The sequence below is a fragment of the Lontra canadensis genome, unplaced genomic scaffold (assembly GCF_010015895.1).
Source record: "Lontra canadensis isolate GAN:19392208 unplaced genomic scaffold, GSC_riverotter_1.0 scaffold74, whole genome shotgun sequence".
Taxonomy (NCBI): Eukaryota; Metazoa; Chordata; class Mammalia; order Carnivora; family Mustelidae; genus Lontra; species Lontra canadensis.
The window spans coordinates 2,166,880-2,184,197 of record NW_022631068.1 but is presented as its reverse complement, the minus strand read 5'-3'; the positions used below and the strand labels follow the sequence as shown (position 1 = coordinate 2,184,197).

The 17,318-nt window shown below is 51.1% G+C and overlaps 1 protein-coding gene across 5 annotated transcripts in view; it reads left to right on the top strand.

Annotated features, from left to right (window-relative positions):
* Nucleotides 1-756: 756 nt before the first annotated feature.
* Nucleotides 757-17,318, top strand: part of ABCC8 (ATP binding cassette subfamily C member 8) — a 73,272-nt gene continuing 56,710 nt past the window's right edge. For 2 of the 5 annotated variants that reach the window (XM_032881138.1, XM_032881139.1), the window contains exons 1-6: nucleotides 792-939; nucleotides 2,184-2,325; nucleotides 6,901-7,022; nucleotides 11,241-11,407; nucleotides 13,070-13,312; nucleotides 14,206-14,394. In XM_032881138.1, coding sequence (XP_032737029.1) covers nucleotides 792-939; nucleotides 2,184-2,325; nucleotides 6,901-7,022; nucleotides 11,241-11,407; nucleotides 13,070-13,312; nucleotides 14,206-14,394 — 1,011 coding nt within the window. Of the gene's footprint in view, nucleotides 940-2,183; nucleotides 2,326-6,900; nucleotides 7,023-11,240; nucleotides 11,408-13,069; nucleotides 13,313-14,205; nucleotides 14,395-17,318 lie in introns of all 5 variants that reach the window. The other 3 variants (XM_032881141.1, XM_032881140.1, XM_032881142.1) reach the window with 2 other exon arrangements.

The window sequence follows — 17,318 nt, the reverse complement described above, 5'->3', positions numbered from 1 at the left end:
GTCTCATCAGAAATGTGGGAGAAATTATAACCTGTACTTAGCAGGAGTGTTGAGAGATCCCCTTTGAGAAAGCGCTGGATACACGGTAAAGCACCTATGAGCGCCCCGCACGTGGGATCGCTTTTTGAAAAATATGCCAAGTGTTCCCCAAGGCAATGATCTTCATTGCTTTTCTTATCCACGTGGGGTGAGGGCTTGCCCCACCCCTGCCCCCACTTGGACCCTCTGATCTACTACGTCCACCCTCGCCAAGCCCAAGTGAGCCCACCTCTCAGCTCGCACTCCCAATCCGAACGCCCCCACTCAGGAGCCCACTCGGACCCCTCCTCTCTTCTGTCCTCCCCCTCCCACCCAGACTCGAGCGTGCCCACCCACCCAGCCTGCCTTCCCTCTTTCCTCCAGCACACGCGCGCAACGGGGCACTCAGAGCGTCCTCAAGCACATCTGGCGCACGGGCCGCCACAGCTGGAACGCGGGGGGTGCCCGCGCGGCCGGGGCGCTCGGGCTCCTGGCTGCCGCCCCCCACCCCCCACCTTCCACCCCACCCCCCACCCCCCACCTTCCACCCCACCCCCACTCCCACCCCCACCCCCGGGCCCGGCAGGTAGCGGAGCGAGGGCGGGGTGGGGGGGGCGCAGCCCGAGCGCCGGCGGGGCGGGGCGGGGCTGCGGGGGGGGGGGGCGGGGGCCTGACTGCCGGGCCCAGCGCCGAGCGGCGAGGGACAGAGGCGCGGGAGGCGCGTGGAGCCAGCCGCAGCCGCAGCCGGAGCCCAAGCCCAAGCCCGCGCCGCCATGCCCTTGGCCTTCTGCGGCAGCGAGAACCACTCGGCCGCCTACCGGGTGGACAAGGGCGTCCTCAACAACGGTTGCTTCGTGGACGCTCTCAACGTGGTGCCGCATGTCTTCCTGCTCTTCATCACTTTCCCCATCCTCTTCATCGGTGAGCGCGCGGGGAGCGGCGGAGGAAGGGAGGGCACAGGAGCGGAGGGAGGAGAAGGAGGAGGCGCCGCGCGCGGCACTGCTCTCTGCCCCCCTCCGAGTCGGCGACCGCCGCTCGCCTCCCTCCCGGGGTCCCCTCACTCGCACACCCGCCCATCCCTCATCCCCGAAAGGCCCCTGAACCCACCAAACACAGCGGACGCTCCGGACCCAGGGAACCCCCAAGTTTGCTACCACAGAGCCAGAGCTGAAATGGAGAACCGGAAAAGCAGAGGTTTTTGTAGGCGCTGGAAAGGTGGGGAGGGTCTCGGGCTGTACCCACAGTAGTGCTGGGTAGGGAGCCAGGACACCCTTCCCCCAAGGCACCCTCGCTGTCAGTCGCAGCTGGGCCCAAGGAGGAGAGCAGCCTGACCTCAGAAGCCAGGATGGAGGCCCCGCAAACCCCTGTGTTTCCCCGGGCTGAGCCAGACAGTGGTGAGCAGCTTCTGAGGCCCCCTGGGGGGGTCCCACGGGGGCCCTGGGCGAGGAGAGGCGGGATCGAGGGACTTGGTATCCTTCCTCTGCTACCCTACCTGGGTCAGCATCCCTGCCTGGAAGCCCTCTGCAAAGTTGGGCGCCACTGTCAGGACGGTCCTGCAAGCCTCTTCAGTCTCACCTCTCTTTCAGACCTTGAATCTCCCAAACTGGCTAGAGCTCTGTCAAGTCCTATGGGTTCCCCGCCTCTGCAAAACTTGTTAATTCACTCTAATTAAGAAAAAAAAGAAAGAATGAAAGAAAGAAAGAAAGAAAACATTTTTAAAAGTCATATACAATTTTTGGGAAGAAAGGAAAGATTGTCACAAAATTAAAAAGGAAAGGCTGCTGCACAAGCAGAGAGGCTAGTAGTTATTGACAAAGACAAAGTCAGAACTTGGGAGGAAGCAAATGTAACTTATGCTTATATGTGTATCAAAAATTGTACCAGCATTTACACTTCTGTTCTCAAACAAATGGTTCAGTGACATGATTATTTGTCATATGCGAGGTCAGCACAGACAATGAGTACATGCGAAGGTGGGCCTGCATGGATCCGGGCTTCGAGCTGGGACATTTAGGTCCTGTGTACCAGACCCGGGCATTCTCATGCACAGGTGTACAAATGGATACCCTTCCCACTGAAGGCCCCGTACCTGAGCACCCTCCGTACCTGCAGGCACCCCCTCCTGCTGAGCCAGGCTTCCCACCTCTTCCTGCCTCTGCTTGCAGGATGGGGCAGTCAGAGCTCCAAAGTACACATCCACCATAGCACATGGCTCCACTTCCCTGGGCACAACCTGCGTTGGATCCTGACCTTCATGCTGCTCTTCGTCCTGGTGTGTGAAATCGCGGAGGGCATCCTGTCTGATGGGTGAGTGTCTCAGGAGAGGGCATCTATCCCTGAGTGCTTCCTGGAAGGCCAGGGGAGACCCCAGCTCACCGGCTTTCCATGAGACAGTGACATTTGCTCCTAAATCCAGCCACTGTTGATCTGATATCTCCGGTGTGCCAGGCTCTCTGTGCCAGGTGCTGGACACAGGTGAGACCCAGGCCCTGGCCTCAGTGTAGCAGGGGAGAGAGAATAGGGATCTCACGCTAAGACCCAGTGAAGCAGTCCTGCAACCTATTAGAATGCCCCAACTCCTAGAGCTCCCTTCTTGGAAAGAATAAAGATCACTCTTGCCGAAGACATTTCCTTGGTTCCTAGTTGTTTTGAGGGTCCCAGATCCTCAGCCTGGGATATGGGGTCCTCAAAGTCAGCATCCCCCACTGTCTCTAGCCTCATTCCCAAGGCCTCCCCTTACCTACCTTTCCTCCTGGCCTCACAGCACACTCTTCACACCCCTGCCACGACACAGATCATACTGTATTTAAAGTTTATGTTTGTTTACCAAACTGTCTCCCCCTGAGTGAGCAAGCCCTCAGAGTTGGGTTTAATTCATCTTTGTCGTCACGGCCCAAAGCACACAGCAAAGCTCCATAGACATTTACTGGATCCTTAACAGCCCAAGTGAAATCATGGTACAAGCAAGAATTCTGGGGGGAGGCAGGAAGGCAGGACTGGTCATGTTCATGGTTGAGGGGGCTTCTGGGAGCTGAGTCTGAAGGGCTGACAAGGGTTCTGACAGCAGGGGAGTCCAGAGAGGGAGGGCCAAGGAGGCAGGAGGGAGGAGGAATAAAGGCACAGGGAGGAAAACAGGTTGGGGTGGGAGTGGTGCGTGGGGGCTGGAGCATGAAACACAGGCAGGGGAGTGATGGGGGCTGGCACTTGGAGATAGGGTTGGGGCATCTCTAGGAGGGTTTCGAATGCTGGGCTGTGTCTGGGTTGGATTTTGTCAGCGGTTTGGAACAGAAGGGACACGTGGTCAGCACAGCAAGGTGGGGGTGGGGGTTGTCCGGGACAGACTGGAGGCAGGGAGAGGCCGGAGGTAGAAGCGACACTTAGGAGGTGATTGCTGTCATCCAGGTGAGAGATAACTGCAGCGGAAATGGTTTGTCAGCAATTGGGGTGCGGAGGAGGAGACGAAGCCGCCCTCTCACAGAGGAAGGCTCAGTGACTGCCCGGGTGAGAGGGTAGTGGAGGGTGGCATGCATTTGGCTCAAATATCAGCGGTCCCACCACTCTGAACTGGAATCAGACTATGCCCAGATTCCCCTCCTGCCAGCTGGACAGCAGGGGGATGGGATCTCCCAGCCCAGACACGGTACCTCCCCCTCCCACCCCCTCAGTGTCCCTGCACGCTGGCTCCAGCAGTAATCTCTGTGACAGTGGCTTGCCTTGGGGCTCCTCCTGCTTATCAAAGTCCCCCAGAACAGCAAGACCAGAATGCACGCTGCCACATAACTAGCAGGTGACAAATCCACTTCCCACCCCTCCTCCCATCTAGACACCCCTTCCAAAGCAGCACAAATGCTCAAAAGGAGAAGGTTGCTTATGAGTTCTTAGACCAGAAATTCTCACTGGGTTATAATTAGCAGGGTGGCAGAGAGGAAAACACCCCCATCTGTGGGGAAGGTAGACCTGGGTCATCTGCTGGGCTTCTAGGACCTTGGACCAGACACTCAGCTTTTCTGGGCCTTACTTTCTCTGCCTGTGAAATGATCATCATCCCTGCTTTGTCCACAACACAGGGCCATGGAGGATGAAATTAGAGCACAGACGGGGTGCAGAAATGGAATGGCAGAGCCCTGGGCAGAGAGTACTTTTCCAGAATGTGGGAGACTGGAATAAATCAGGTCAGGGAATCCCTTCTGCCTGCAGTCAGCAGCCCCTCTTGTGGGGCTTGTATCCCAGTCCCACACCTCCCCCAGCTCAGTGCAAACTGGCATTCCCTCCCCAGCAGGCAGGTTAGCCCTTGAACTGGACACTTGTCACCTGGTCTTTGTCGGTCTTCATCTGTGGGGACATACCCCTGGGCAGGCAAGCATAAGGAAAGGACATAGGAAGGGAGCAGACAGGAAAAGAAACCATAGATCCTGCCCTTTGGCCCTCCCAGTCCACCCTGGCCTTGGTTTGCAGACCTACATGGAAGTGTAGGGGCAGGAGGCAGTGGGGACTTGTTAAAGCAGTGGTCTTCAAACTCTAGTTTAGTTTAGCGTAAGCCTCATTTACTGATTAATTAAGGCCTCTTAAAATCTGTAGGTTTTCCTCTCTTCCTTTGGATATTATTTTGGTATGATGCTCTGATTTTAAAACAACCAAAGCAGTACAAGTTAGAGAAGAAACACTTTTTTTTTTTTTTAGCAATGTAACTAGAATTTTTTCCTAGATCACCATACACTGGAAAAAGCCCATAAGACTTTTACCCAACTTCTAACCTAATTTAGTGTATGTTATTCAGTAAAGCAGCCAAAGGCTATTTTGTTAAGTCATGTCATGAAATATTTATTTCAACTCTGATTATTCTTCATCTTATTTAATTATATCAAGTGTTTATCACTTCTACCTCCTATTGCAAAAAATGAATTTATTCAAACTTATGATATAACATTTAAGATGTCACTTAAAAATGTACGAGGGAGTATAGAGCTTTTCAAAAACTTACTTCCAGGAGTACAAAGGCAGGGGTTTTGAAGATCCCTACACAGAGTATTGGCTGTTCTCAGTGACCGCATTAGTGACTGATTGCCTTGTACCTCCTGTAGAAGTCTTTTGCTGAGAATATCCACCAATTAAGGTTTAAAGAATATCAACATTTATGGACTCATCTAACAAGAATTTAAAGGTTGCCTCTCTAGTTGGTTTGGTGACTTAGTGATGTCAGCAGGGACCCAGCTTCTTCCCATCTTTTTGTGTATCTGCCATATCTTTCCCCATGGTTGCAAGATGGCTGTCTAGTTCCAGGTATCACTTAGGGAGGAAGGCAAGGGCAAAAAAACATGCTCCCACATGCCTCTTCTTTATGCTGGATATCATCCTCTGCAGACTTCCTTTTGCATCTCACTGGCCAGAATTGAATTATGTGGGCACCCTTAGACCAATCACTGGCAAAGGGGTGTGGCATTGCATGGCTGCTTGAACCAATCACCATCATTCTCTAGGGCTGGGCACATTGCTGTTAGAAAAAAACCTGTGGTTCTTTTAGCAAAGCAGAAGGGGAACATGTTATTTGATAAAGAACCCAGAGTACCTCTACATCTATATGCTAGTCCTACCAGACTACTTAGGGCCCCCACATGGCTCTCCTCATGTCCTCCCTCCTTCTCTGTTGAACTCTTGTTCATCCTTCTAAGGCCAGCCTCCTCTCTGAAGTTTTCCTTAGCTGTCTACCTGCTCCTTGTGCTCTCAGCCTTCAGTCCATCTGCAGTATCACTCCCCTGGAGAGCAGTTAGCTCTGAGCATGGTTGCCGCTCCCTAATGTCAGCTTCTTGAGGGATGCTCAAGGGCAAGGAAGCTAGGCATCCTGGATAGAAGGAGCAGTGCAAGCAGGGGCATCGCTGAGGCGGGAGATTGGAGGGAGCCTTCTGGGAGTAGAGGGAGTCCCAAAATGGCTTCAGCAGGAAGGGCCGGCTATGCGATGCTGAAAAAGTGGCTTGAGGCCATATCACTGGATTCCTCTGGTCCCAGGCTGAGCAATGTGAGTTTTGCTTTCTGTAGGAGGGAGCCATGGAAAAGCACAGTCAGGCCACTTACGGGGAGATTCCTCACCAGGCGTGGGGAAGCCTGATGTCTGAGAGAACTCATCCCTACAGATCTTGTCACCAGACCAGAGCCCACCCACCACAGAGGCCTCTGGGAGCTACACTGGGGAGGGGATAAGATGGTATTGGCCTCCATCACCATCCCCAGGGAGGAAACAAAAGCGATGACCTTGGGCTTGTTACTTAGCATCTCCGTGGCTCCATTTCCTCAACTGTAAAATGAGGAGACTAAGAGTACCAACTTCATGGGATTTCATGAAGATGAAGTGAGTTCATATACATCACGTGCTTAGAACAGTGCCCAGCATGGGGTAAATGTTCAATAAATATTGACTACCAGTGTCGTTGTTACAGCGTGCGGGGCAGGGTGCCAGCGCTGACTTACGCTATTCATGGGAAGTGGGGCTGTCCCTGAGAGAGTTGTGGTGGGCAGGCCTCTGTACTGCCCAGGAACCCAGCTTTGTTCACTCCCAGAGGGGGTTTCCAGGTTGGAGGCTCTGCAGCTGTGCCCGCCAAGACCAGCTTCCCTATGTTGGGTTCTGCAAGTGTGAACCCAGGGAGAGAAGGCCATGAGTTCCAGAGTTTGGACACTGAGCCCTCATAGCATCATCGTATGGACTCCTGGACCCCTAACTAGTGGGCAGTTTGGGGGTATGTTTGGGCTGGGCAGAGCCACCAATATAAGGAGCATAGCCATGCATATGAGCCTACTATGTGCTGAACCCAAAGCGCAGGGCTGGGCTACTCTACTGGGGCACTTGGCACATTTATCTCCAATCTCTTTCTCTCTCTCCCCCCATCTCAGGGTGACCGAATCCCGCCATCTCCACCTATACATGCCAGCTGGGATGGCGTTCATGGCCGCTGTCACGTCCGTGGTCTACTATCACAACATCGAGACCTCCAACTTCCCCAAGCTGCTGATAGGTAGGGGAGTAGGAGGGGTGGGAGAGGGATAGTTACCTCATTCCTTCCTCCAGATATTGTTTACTGAGCACTTACTATGTGTCAGGCGTTAGATAGCTAGAGGTTCAGAAATGGAGAAGATAAATTCCCTGCCTCCTGGTGGGAGGAGACCGGCACGCTGAGATAGTGAATAAACAAATAGGTAGGAAAGATGTCATGAAGAAAATTAAGCCGGGCAAGGGTTTGAGAGTGATGGCAATGTTGCAGTCTATCGAGGATGGTCAGGAAAGATCTCTGGTAAGAGTGAGCATGCATATATTTCAGGGAAGAATTTCCCATGCTATGAAACAGCAAGTGCAAAGAAAGGCCTTCTGGTAGGGACAAATTTGGCAAATAGGCCAGTGTGGGCAAAGCCAAGGAAGGGGAGAGATGGTAGGAGAGGAACAGGGAAGACTCTTAGGCTTTGGGTCTGAGTACCTGGGTAGTTGATGGTATTAATAATGGACATGACAAGGGAGCATGGGTCGGGGTTTGGGGAACTGGCGGGGGTGGGGGCGGGTTGGGACATGTTGAGTTTGAGACAACCACCTCAAGTGTCAAGCGGGCAGTTAGAGAAATGAGTCAGGCATTCGGAGGAGGTCAGGACTGAAGATATACATTCAGGGGTCAGGGGCTTATAGGTGGCATCTAAAGCTTGAGCCTGGCTGAGGTCACCTGGAGAGACAAGAGAAAGACCCCAGGACTGGAGCCTGTAGTTCGTGAACATTTAGAAAGATTCAAGAAGGAGTGCCTGATTAGACCTGACATCATGTAGCTGGGGTCCTGGGCAGAAACAACAGCAATGAATGTTGATATTTACTGAGCATGTACTGTGTGCCAGGCTTGGTGCTAAGCTCCTCAAAGGCCTTATCTCACTTGATCTCCACAATCTCCATATTGGTATCGTTGCTCTCCCCATTCTACAGATGTGGACACTGAGCTCAGAGAGGTGACAAGTAACAACAGCCAACACTCATCTAACACTTGCTATGTGTCAGGTGTGCTCCTAAGCATTTTAAGTCTATTAACTCATTTAATCCTTACAACAACACTATGAGGTCAACACCACTATTACGTCCCCTTTATGCAACAGGAAGTTGAGATCCAGAGGTTAAGTGATTTACACTAGTCTGCCCAACCAGTCAAGGGGCAGAGACAGGTTTTGATCCCAGGGCCCAGGCAGGCTCTTAACCGCTTCTGAGACTGTGTGTCTAAGGGTCTTCAGACTGCTTGGGCCAAAGGTATAAATCTGGAGGTCTACCTCTATGTTTGGTTCCATCTGCATGTCTAAGGTCGGGGCTGTACATCTGGCTGTAGCCTCTGGTTAGACTGTGTATCATTAAGTCAGGCTATGATTTTCAGGAGTCATAACATCTAATTGACATCTGGAGTCTGGAACACTCTGTGCTCGGCCAGACACAGCACAGTGTCATGGGAACGTGGAGGGTATTTCCCCAACTAATCACAGCTCTGCCTTCCCCGGTAAGGTGGGAGCTGGGCTCCGCCAGGATCATCCGGGGATCCCCCTACTTGGGTGACACTATGAAAGTGTGGCTGGGGAACTAGGGAGCAGCAAGTTGAGAGAGAGAGATGATAGGTACAGACATCAGAGAGCCTCCCTCTCCTGAAGCTTCTGAGGCAGCTCTTCCTCTGTAGAGAACCTCTTATTCACCCCAGGGCCTGACTGACCAGTGCCCCTAGAAGCATCCTGTCTGGGCATCTGGCAAGTTCATTTTCTCATTCTCTGGAAAGTACGTAATGTTCTTTCTTTAAAGCACAAATTACCCCCATAGATGGACCATTCTTTCTCCAAAGAATAAGGACTAACTCCCTCCATTCCCCTTTGTCAGAGCTGTGCTCTGCAGAGCCAGAAATTCTAGAACAGGTCAAAGCAAAGATGATGAGCCCTATGAGCTGCAGGGATTAAGGCACTGAGAAGACTTCTGTCTGTCACAGTTCCGGAGTCCCGCAGAAAGGTGAACCCTGATGTGGCTTACATTGTCCCACAAAATAACCTTGGTCCTGAGGCCCCAGATGAGATCAAGGAAATGTTCTGTGAAAAAGTCACATTTGAGCTGGGAACTGAAGGATAGTGGGGAACAAACTGGGAGAAGGAAGAGGAGAATGTTGCAGGCAGAAGGAACAGCATGAGCAAAGGCCCTGAGGCAGGAGAAGCCTGTTAGGAAATCTGGAAGAAAACTTGGGTCTCTTCCACCTTTTGGCTGTTGTGAATAATGCTGTTAGGGACATGAGTGCATGAGTTCATATTTGATCAGATTTATTTCTCCAGAAGCTAGACTGGAGGCGGACAAGAGGGAAAGTGGGGAATCCAAGGAGAGATAAGATGGCGGTCCCCGGGTGATAGGATGGTGACCCCGCTGGCCCAGGTGTTTAGGAAGAAAAGGAGACAGAACTTGGTAATAGGTGGGATGTGGAGAAGGGGAGGGAAGACACAGAGGTAAGGGGAATTCAGAGCCTGAACCTCGCCAGCAACCCCTATGTCATACCGCTGTCCTTTTCTGCTTTTCTCTCAGTCTCTTGGTGCTCTCAGTCAAGCACTAAGCTTTGGCTGAGGGCTGCTATGTCTGACACTGAGGAAATAACCCTGGGGTTTAGTCCATCCACCACTAACTTCCTGTGTGACTTTGGACATGACACCTAGCCTCTGTGCATCTCATTTTCTCTACCTGGAGAGGAATAATAACTTCCTGCCTATGTCACAGAGTTGTTATGAAGAGCAAATCAAACCACATCTGTTAGGACCCATGTGGGGCATATTTTCAAGTCTGGGGCCCCGTAGGTAACCCTCATGAAGACCAAAGAGGTTCTGATGCTTGGGTTCTGACACTTGAGTGTAGGTGTGAAGGTAGCGTGATGGCCTCCAGCTGTGGGATCCTTGTGACCTGGGGACCACACCAAGCTGAGGGGAATATTGTCCCAGTCCTGGGCCAGAGGTGGGCAGCGCACAGAAAACAGATGCTTCTGCCCTCTCTCCTAATGCCCTCACCCAGGGACCCGAGACAGAGGGCATTCGTCCCTCCCCGGGCAAGTGCACACCTTGGCATAGTTCTTAACCCAGACCTAGGCTGGGGCAGACCCCAGCTTTGGTCTCCAAGAGACGCCCTGCATTCCTGTACCGGGCCCACCTATGGATGGAGGGCAGGGTGAAAGTGTCTCCTCTGTGGTCCCACTAGAAAGGAGCCCTAGGGCATTCAGGCTGACCTCGTCTGCATATAGCTCTATGGAGCGAGGGGGAAAGAGCTGCCCGCACTAACACATCTCCTAAAAGGGGGGGCTAGTTATCGTTGCTTTCTCCTGTTGCCAACGAGCAGTGGTTTAGCAGGTGGTGGTGGTGAGAATTTAGAGATTAGTTTCTGATGTTTATGGTCCCAGGGTGAAATCTGGAGATAATAACAGTATTAACAGCTGATGTCCAAAGAGCACCCACTGTGTGCCAAATGCTTTCCATACATTGCTCATAACAACTTTTGAGGGAATACTATAATTATCCCCATTTTATGGGTGAAGAGACTGAGGCCCGGTTGGGTTCAATGACGTATGCGCAGTCACACAGCTATCGAAGTACAGGATCTGAGCCCGGGTATATCTGGCTGCAGGGCCCAGCTCTAACCATTATACACACTATGCACACAGAACTGTGACTGACTTGTTTGTACCCCCAACCCCTCAGGCTCCGTGAGGAGCATCGTCATGCTGTTGTGGGCTCTGGCCTGGACACACTCAAGCTTGCAGGGAGCTTGGGCAGGTCACACCTTCTTTGGGGTCCCAGTTGTCTCATCTATAAAATGAAAGAGCAGATTGAAGAACCTTTAAGATCGTTCCACCTTGGAAATCCCACAAGCAAACCATTACAGGATGGAGCCACAGGCCATGGGCTCCAGGGCAGCCCAGCCTGGTTCTACCACTTGTCTGGTCAGGTCCCTGAGCCTGGCTTCCTTCATCTGTCCAGTCGGGGAGTTGGCAGCTCTCCCCTCACGAGGTGATTGTAAGGAATAAGTGAGATAGTACTTTAAGTGCTCACGTGGCACAGCACCCACAACTTAGTAAACCAAGAAAATAATTTATTAATTACTGTGAAGAGAAATTTGGCAGACTTACAAAATAGCTTGACTTACCAGATTATTAACATTTTGAGCGTACGCATCTTGAACGGTTTAATGCACGTGCTCTTGCCCGCAGCCTTGCTGGTCTACTGGACCTTGGCCTTCATCACCAAGACCATCAAGTTCGTCAAGTTCTATGACCACTCCATCAGCTTCTCACAGCTGCGGTTCTGCCTCACTGGGCTGCTGGTGGTCCTCTATGGGATGCTGCTCCTGGTGGAGGTCAATGTCATCAGGGTGAGGGTAAGTGGGCCACTGCGGGGCCACCCCAACACCCACCTCAGCATACACGGGGCCAGGGTGGTACCTCCGATCAGTGTCCTGTCCCTGGGTGTGGGGCCCCCACCCTGCTTCTTAGCCGAGCCCTAGAAGGAGCCAGCCTCTTTTAGCAGGCCCCAAATGGGAGTTGAGACCCGTGGGAGAGGTTCAAGAGGAATATTCCTTCTGGTCTAGCTGCCCTCTACCCCAAGCTCCTAGAGCTAATGGAAATGACAGGAAGTGTTAGCCAAGGTTGAAAGATTCTAGGTTTAATCTCATAGAGAGGGAAAAGGGCTTTGAGTGCTGGCTTTTCTGAGCTCTGCTCTTATTGTTGTTATTGTCTTGGGGGAAGGGAGTTACTTTAATGTGTTCATATAGTTACTCATATACCTGAATGACTGAATGTGGCTGCATACATGTGTTTTGTCTTGTTTCATTATCATTTTTGTTTACCCCCTTTCCGTCTCTCCCCTATCCCTATTCTACACTCCCCAGGTAACCCCGATTAGCAACCTCATATGTACCCTTCCACTCTTGGTTTTATTAATAGAATACCATATGTTTGTATCTATTTAAGGTTCTTTTTTCTCAACACATGTAAGAGTAAAGGTTTTTCCTCTCAGTATTAATTTTATAACAGTAGGATCATATTATACACAGTTTCTACATCTTGTTTTTCTCACCCAGCAGATATCTCTTAGGACTCCCTTCAAGTCTGGTACGGGCTAATTTAGTTTTCTTAATGGCTGCATAATATTCCGTCATGTAGATGAGCAATAATTCTTTCAGCCATTACCCAGTTGATGGGCCTTCAGTTCACTGCCAAGTTTCTGCCTTCACAAATTATGGTGTATTAAACAGATTTATATCTTTATGTATCAGTGCTTTTATTTTTGTGGGAGAGATTCCAAGGAGTGGAGTTGCTAGTTCAAATGGACTGTGTGTTTTAAATTTCAATCAGTGTTGCAGATCGCCTTCCAGAAAGACTATAATCTACCAGCAATGAATAAGAAAACCCTCTCCCTGCCTCCAGTGAGCAATGGGCCAGCCCCATTTGGGTGATGAATATGAAGTACTACTTGAATTTGCATTTCTCTGACACCCCTGTTTTAGTTGGTGATGTACAGGGCACAAAGGCCAACTAACTACATTCCCTGCCTCATCTGACCCTCACAGCACTCCAGGGATGCAACTACCACCCACTTTTTAGACAAGGAAACATGTTAGATGAGAATTTGTCCAAAGACCCCTAGCTAGTAGTGGAGGAGGAAGGATTTGAGACAAGGTTTGCATGACTGCATGTTCTGCAAACCCAGCATGAAACATGTTCATGTCCTCAGATCTGGGATCCATGGGATGGTATCTGGAGATTTCTGCTCTTCCCCAATCCTACTTCAACTCAATCCAACCCAAATCAAGGGGATTCAGAGTAGACCTCAAGGAAGAGTTACAAGTCATGAGGCCCCTGGCCCTGGTAGACAAGAGGTGTGGAGTAATCCTTCTCCTGAGAATAGGCAAGAGATGGCCCCATATGTTAGAGATCAGGGTCAAGGATGGGATGTCACAACTCCAAGTCTTTTCTGGGGCAAAGTGGAGAGGGGTGAGAAGTTGCATTTACCTGTCCCCGGTGACCCATGTGCCCCACAGAGATATATCTTCTTCAAGTCACCAAGGGAGGTGAAGCCCCCTGAGGACCTACAGGACTTGGGAGTACGCTTCCTGCAGCCCTTCGTGAACCTGCTGTCCAAAGGCACCTACTGGTGGATGAATGCTTTTATCAAGACTGCTCATAAGAAGCCCATTGATCTCCGAGCCATTGGGAAGCTGCCCATTGCCATGAGGGCCCTCACCAACTACCGGCGACTCTGTGAGGCCTTCGACACCCAAGCGGTCAGTGGGGACCCTGCCACACCATCCATTCCCCTTCCTCCAGGTTAGAGTCGGGGACATACTGATGGGGACCTCAGAAGGCATCAGGTCAAGCCCCTAGTAGGGCCCACTGAGGGGAAGAGGCTTGCCCTAAGTCACACAGTGAACCAGGACAAGTCCAGAAGATTCATAGGACAGTCACAGCTGAAACAGCCCTTACAGTTTAGGTCATCTGAACAAACACCCTTAGTCCAGATGGGGAAACTGAGGCCTCAAAAAGGGAAGTGACCCCACTGAATTCCCACATGTCCTATGTTCTTCCTTCTAGAGCTCAGTGACTAGAAAGGTGGGAATTTTCAACCATTTTAAAGGGTGGGATTTAGTGGCCCAATACTTCCAAGAGCTCTAGAAGCTGAACAAGGCCGGGGTCTCCCTAACTCACTGCCATGGAAATGGAGGCCCCAAGAAAGGCCGTGACCTACCCAGAGCTGGGCAACAGCTGATAGGTGGCAGAGCCAGTCTCCCAATGCCCAAGCCCGTGTTCCTTTACTGCCTCTGCACTAGCATGGTGGGGAGACACTGAGGCAGACGCAGTCACAGGTGGTGATGAATGAGTGGGCCACGTGCCACTTCTTCATTGCGGTGCTGTGCTCATCACATCATCCCTGACCAGCTGTGCGACCTTGATGGCGGACCTGGCCTCAGTTTCCCCATCTGGACCATGCTTGTTTTGATAGGGCCTACCTATCTGTGCACTTGGCAACTCAGTGATTTCCTGGAGTTCACCTGTTTGCAACAAGTGTGGTCATTGGGTTTCCCCAGGCAGCAGGAGCCAGGGACTTCCTGGGAGGCTGGGTCCTGCCGTGAACGGGCCCTTGGCCGCTCTAACTTGGCCATGGGTTCTCTCCGGGCAGCAGAAGGACTCGCAGAGCACGCAGGGGGCCCGGGCCATCTGGCAGGCGCTCTGCCACGCCTTTGGGAGACGCCTGGTCCTGAGCAGCACTTTTCGCATCTTGGCCGACCTTCTGGGCTTCGCCGGGCCACTGTGCATCTTCGGGATCGTGGACCACCTTGGGAAGGAGAACAGCATCTCCCAGCCCAAGGTAGGCCACCCCAAGGGGAGAGCAGAGCACCCTTTGGGAGATTTTCCCTTGTACACGAGAATGGGCAAGAAGCCAACAGGCTGCCCTGAGTCAGCTCCCCACACTCGCACAAATCCCTTGGCGATATCTCCTTCTAGAATATGCTCTGCATCCGGTTAACAGAAATGCCAGGAGGCAAGCTGGTTCCCCAGCAGGATTTACGACTCCCTGCTCTCCTCACCATGCCGTCACTGCCATGACACCTCTCCCAGGTATTAGTCGTTCAGAAAGTTGTAGGACGTGCATTCGTTTACCAGCGCCTGGGGCTTCTTGGATTTGCTGGGTATGTTGTCTTTCGTTTACATCATCCTTATGGACTCAGACAACTTCTCACGATCTGTCTTATGGAGTTCTGCATATTCTGGCATCCAAGGTGCCACAGGTGCTTCTTGGAGGCTGCTGTCAGGGGTGAAGGGTGAGGGGACCCTCCCTGGGTTTCTCCCCCAGTTTCAGATTTCACTCAAAGCTGCCCCAGTTTTATGAATATATTGGACTCTTCCATTAAAAATTCTTTGACAAAAGGATTCCATGGCTTACAATCACTTCACTCATTGGACTAGATGATCTCTAAAGGCCTTTGCAGCTTTAAAGATGCTCCAGACTGAAATCTGTTGGACCAAAGAGGCAGTAAGCTTTCTGGGGGTTTCTTTTCCCTGCTTGGGGCCGTAGCCTCCACTCTGGGGTTGGGGGGCGGGGGACTTAATTCCTTCATCTGTTTCTTTGCTGCCACTTAGATTTAGCTGGTCACAAAATGGAAAACTTCTCACCTCTAACAAGACTCGGAGTTTTATTTTCCCAGCGGGAATATCATTACCAACTTTTAACCACAAACAGTCCAAAAATGTTGCCGAGAATGGCTGATTAGGGATCGTAATGATTCACGACACTCCCTTGCATCCTGCTATTAATCTTACTGGCTCCAGGACCGCAGAGAGCATTTAACCCTCAGGAGGTTTATATTAATTTCTCCCAGGGGTATAATTAACTGAGCATTTTTGGTCAGGAATATGAGGCACACCAAGTCTGTTTGTCTGATTTATTCAGGAAACATCCATTGAACCCTACTGTGTGCCAGGCCCGGGTTGGGCTGTGGGAATCCAGAGGCCATGGTGATGATGGGGCCTATTAACTACAGTCACAGCCACGTGTTGACCATTAACGCATGCCTGGCTGTTTGTGGGAGTTACTGAGATGCTGTCTCCTTTCATGCCTAGCACAACCTTTTAGGGTCAGTCCTTTTATTCTATTTATTTATTTGGTAATAGTTACTGGGATATTATTCACATACCGTAGAATTCATGAGGTAGGTATTTTATCCCCATTTTACAGACGAGGGACTTGAGGCGCAGAGAGGTTCAGTAATTTTCCCTAGGGTTTTTCAGCTGTTGTGTGACAGACTCGGGATCTGAATCCAAGTCTCTTCCACTCCAGAGTGTGGACGCTTAGAACTGTCGTGCTAAATTGACTATTATCAAGCCATCACTTCTGGCTCCAAGGATTGTGAAATCCAATGGAGGAAAGAAATCTAAATAAAAGATTTTTCTACTTTGTGTTCAACACTGCTGTTAGGGGGTATATGTAGGGAACTGTGGGAAGAGGGAGTGACTAACTCAGCCAATGGTCATGGACAGCTTCATAAAGGGCCAAGTATTGGCATGGGGCCTTGACATAGGAGTAAGAGTTAGCCAGGCTCAGACGGGCAGATTTCTAGTTCAACAGGAACATGAGGACTCTTCTTGCTTATTTAGACCTTGATGGCTTTTGAGGCCTCCTCTAGCTTTCGAGCCTCTGAACTGTATTTGGACCAAAAAAAGAGAGGAAAGGGCAAGTTCTCTTGTCTACAAGAGTGTCACCTTCAGTTCTAGTCTGACTGTAAAGGACTCCAGAATATTCTACATGGACAATCCCACAGCAGCAAGAGCCCACTGTTAGTCTGAGGAAGGAAGCGACACTAGTCAGCCCTTCTCAGCTTGTTCATGTCATTGTCTTCTTCCTATGTTTCCCAAAACGCTGGTTGGGTTCTCCTGAGAGAACTCTGAGGCAAGTTGCGCCACAGAGGCGGGGAGAACAACACTTCGAGTTGTGGTTCATCTGAACATCTCTTTTTTTTTTCTCTTTATTTATATACCAACCCTGGGATTTATTGCCCTCTCAATGGAATGCTTTTGTCCAGGTTCTTTGTCAGTCTATAAATCCCCGAGATAGATGGCCCTTACCTCGGAGGCAGCAGGCCTTATCAGATCTAATATTTGTTTCCTGCAGCCCAAATGCAATCAGCAAATTACAGACATCGAAATGAGAGATGAAAATAAATATAAGTCTCCAGTGTCAGCAACAGAGAATCCTCAGTCGTGTGGTTGCCTGCCATATGGCTTAATTCTCATTTAGGCTTCTGGCTCCAGAAAATGGGGAAAGGAGTCATTTACTGAGGTCATCTGGTTCATCCCCCTGCCTCCCAGCAGCTCCCACACAAAGATACAGGTGCCGTTCTGGTGTTTATGAACCTACGAGGAAGCTCTCCGTGCACAAAACAACCCTCTCTGTGAGAAGGCCCTTCTTTCAGCTCAGCCTCCTTCCGTGCTGTGGCAGGCTGCACAGTGGGGCGCCATTATTTACTTCATCGTCAGTGGCCGCCCTGTCCTCTCTTCCCTTTCCAGGACACTCACAGTTGGCAAGAATCACACTGCCCTTGGCATCCACGAGGACAAACATTATTTCTTCTTTAATTCCACGCTCCTGTCCCCTCTGCCACGCTCCAAGGAAATCTGGGACCCAGGCTGGGAGCAGCCCATGACCTCTGTCTCTCCAGCCCCCTCTCCTGCCTAACCCCACCCACAATCTGTCACCTGCCAGGGCTGTAAGTGATCTGGCTGCAGAGTCAGGGA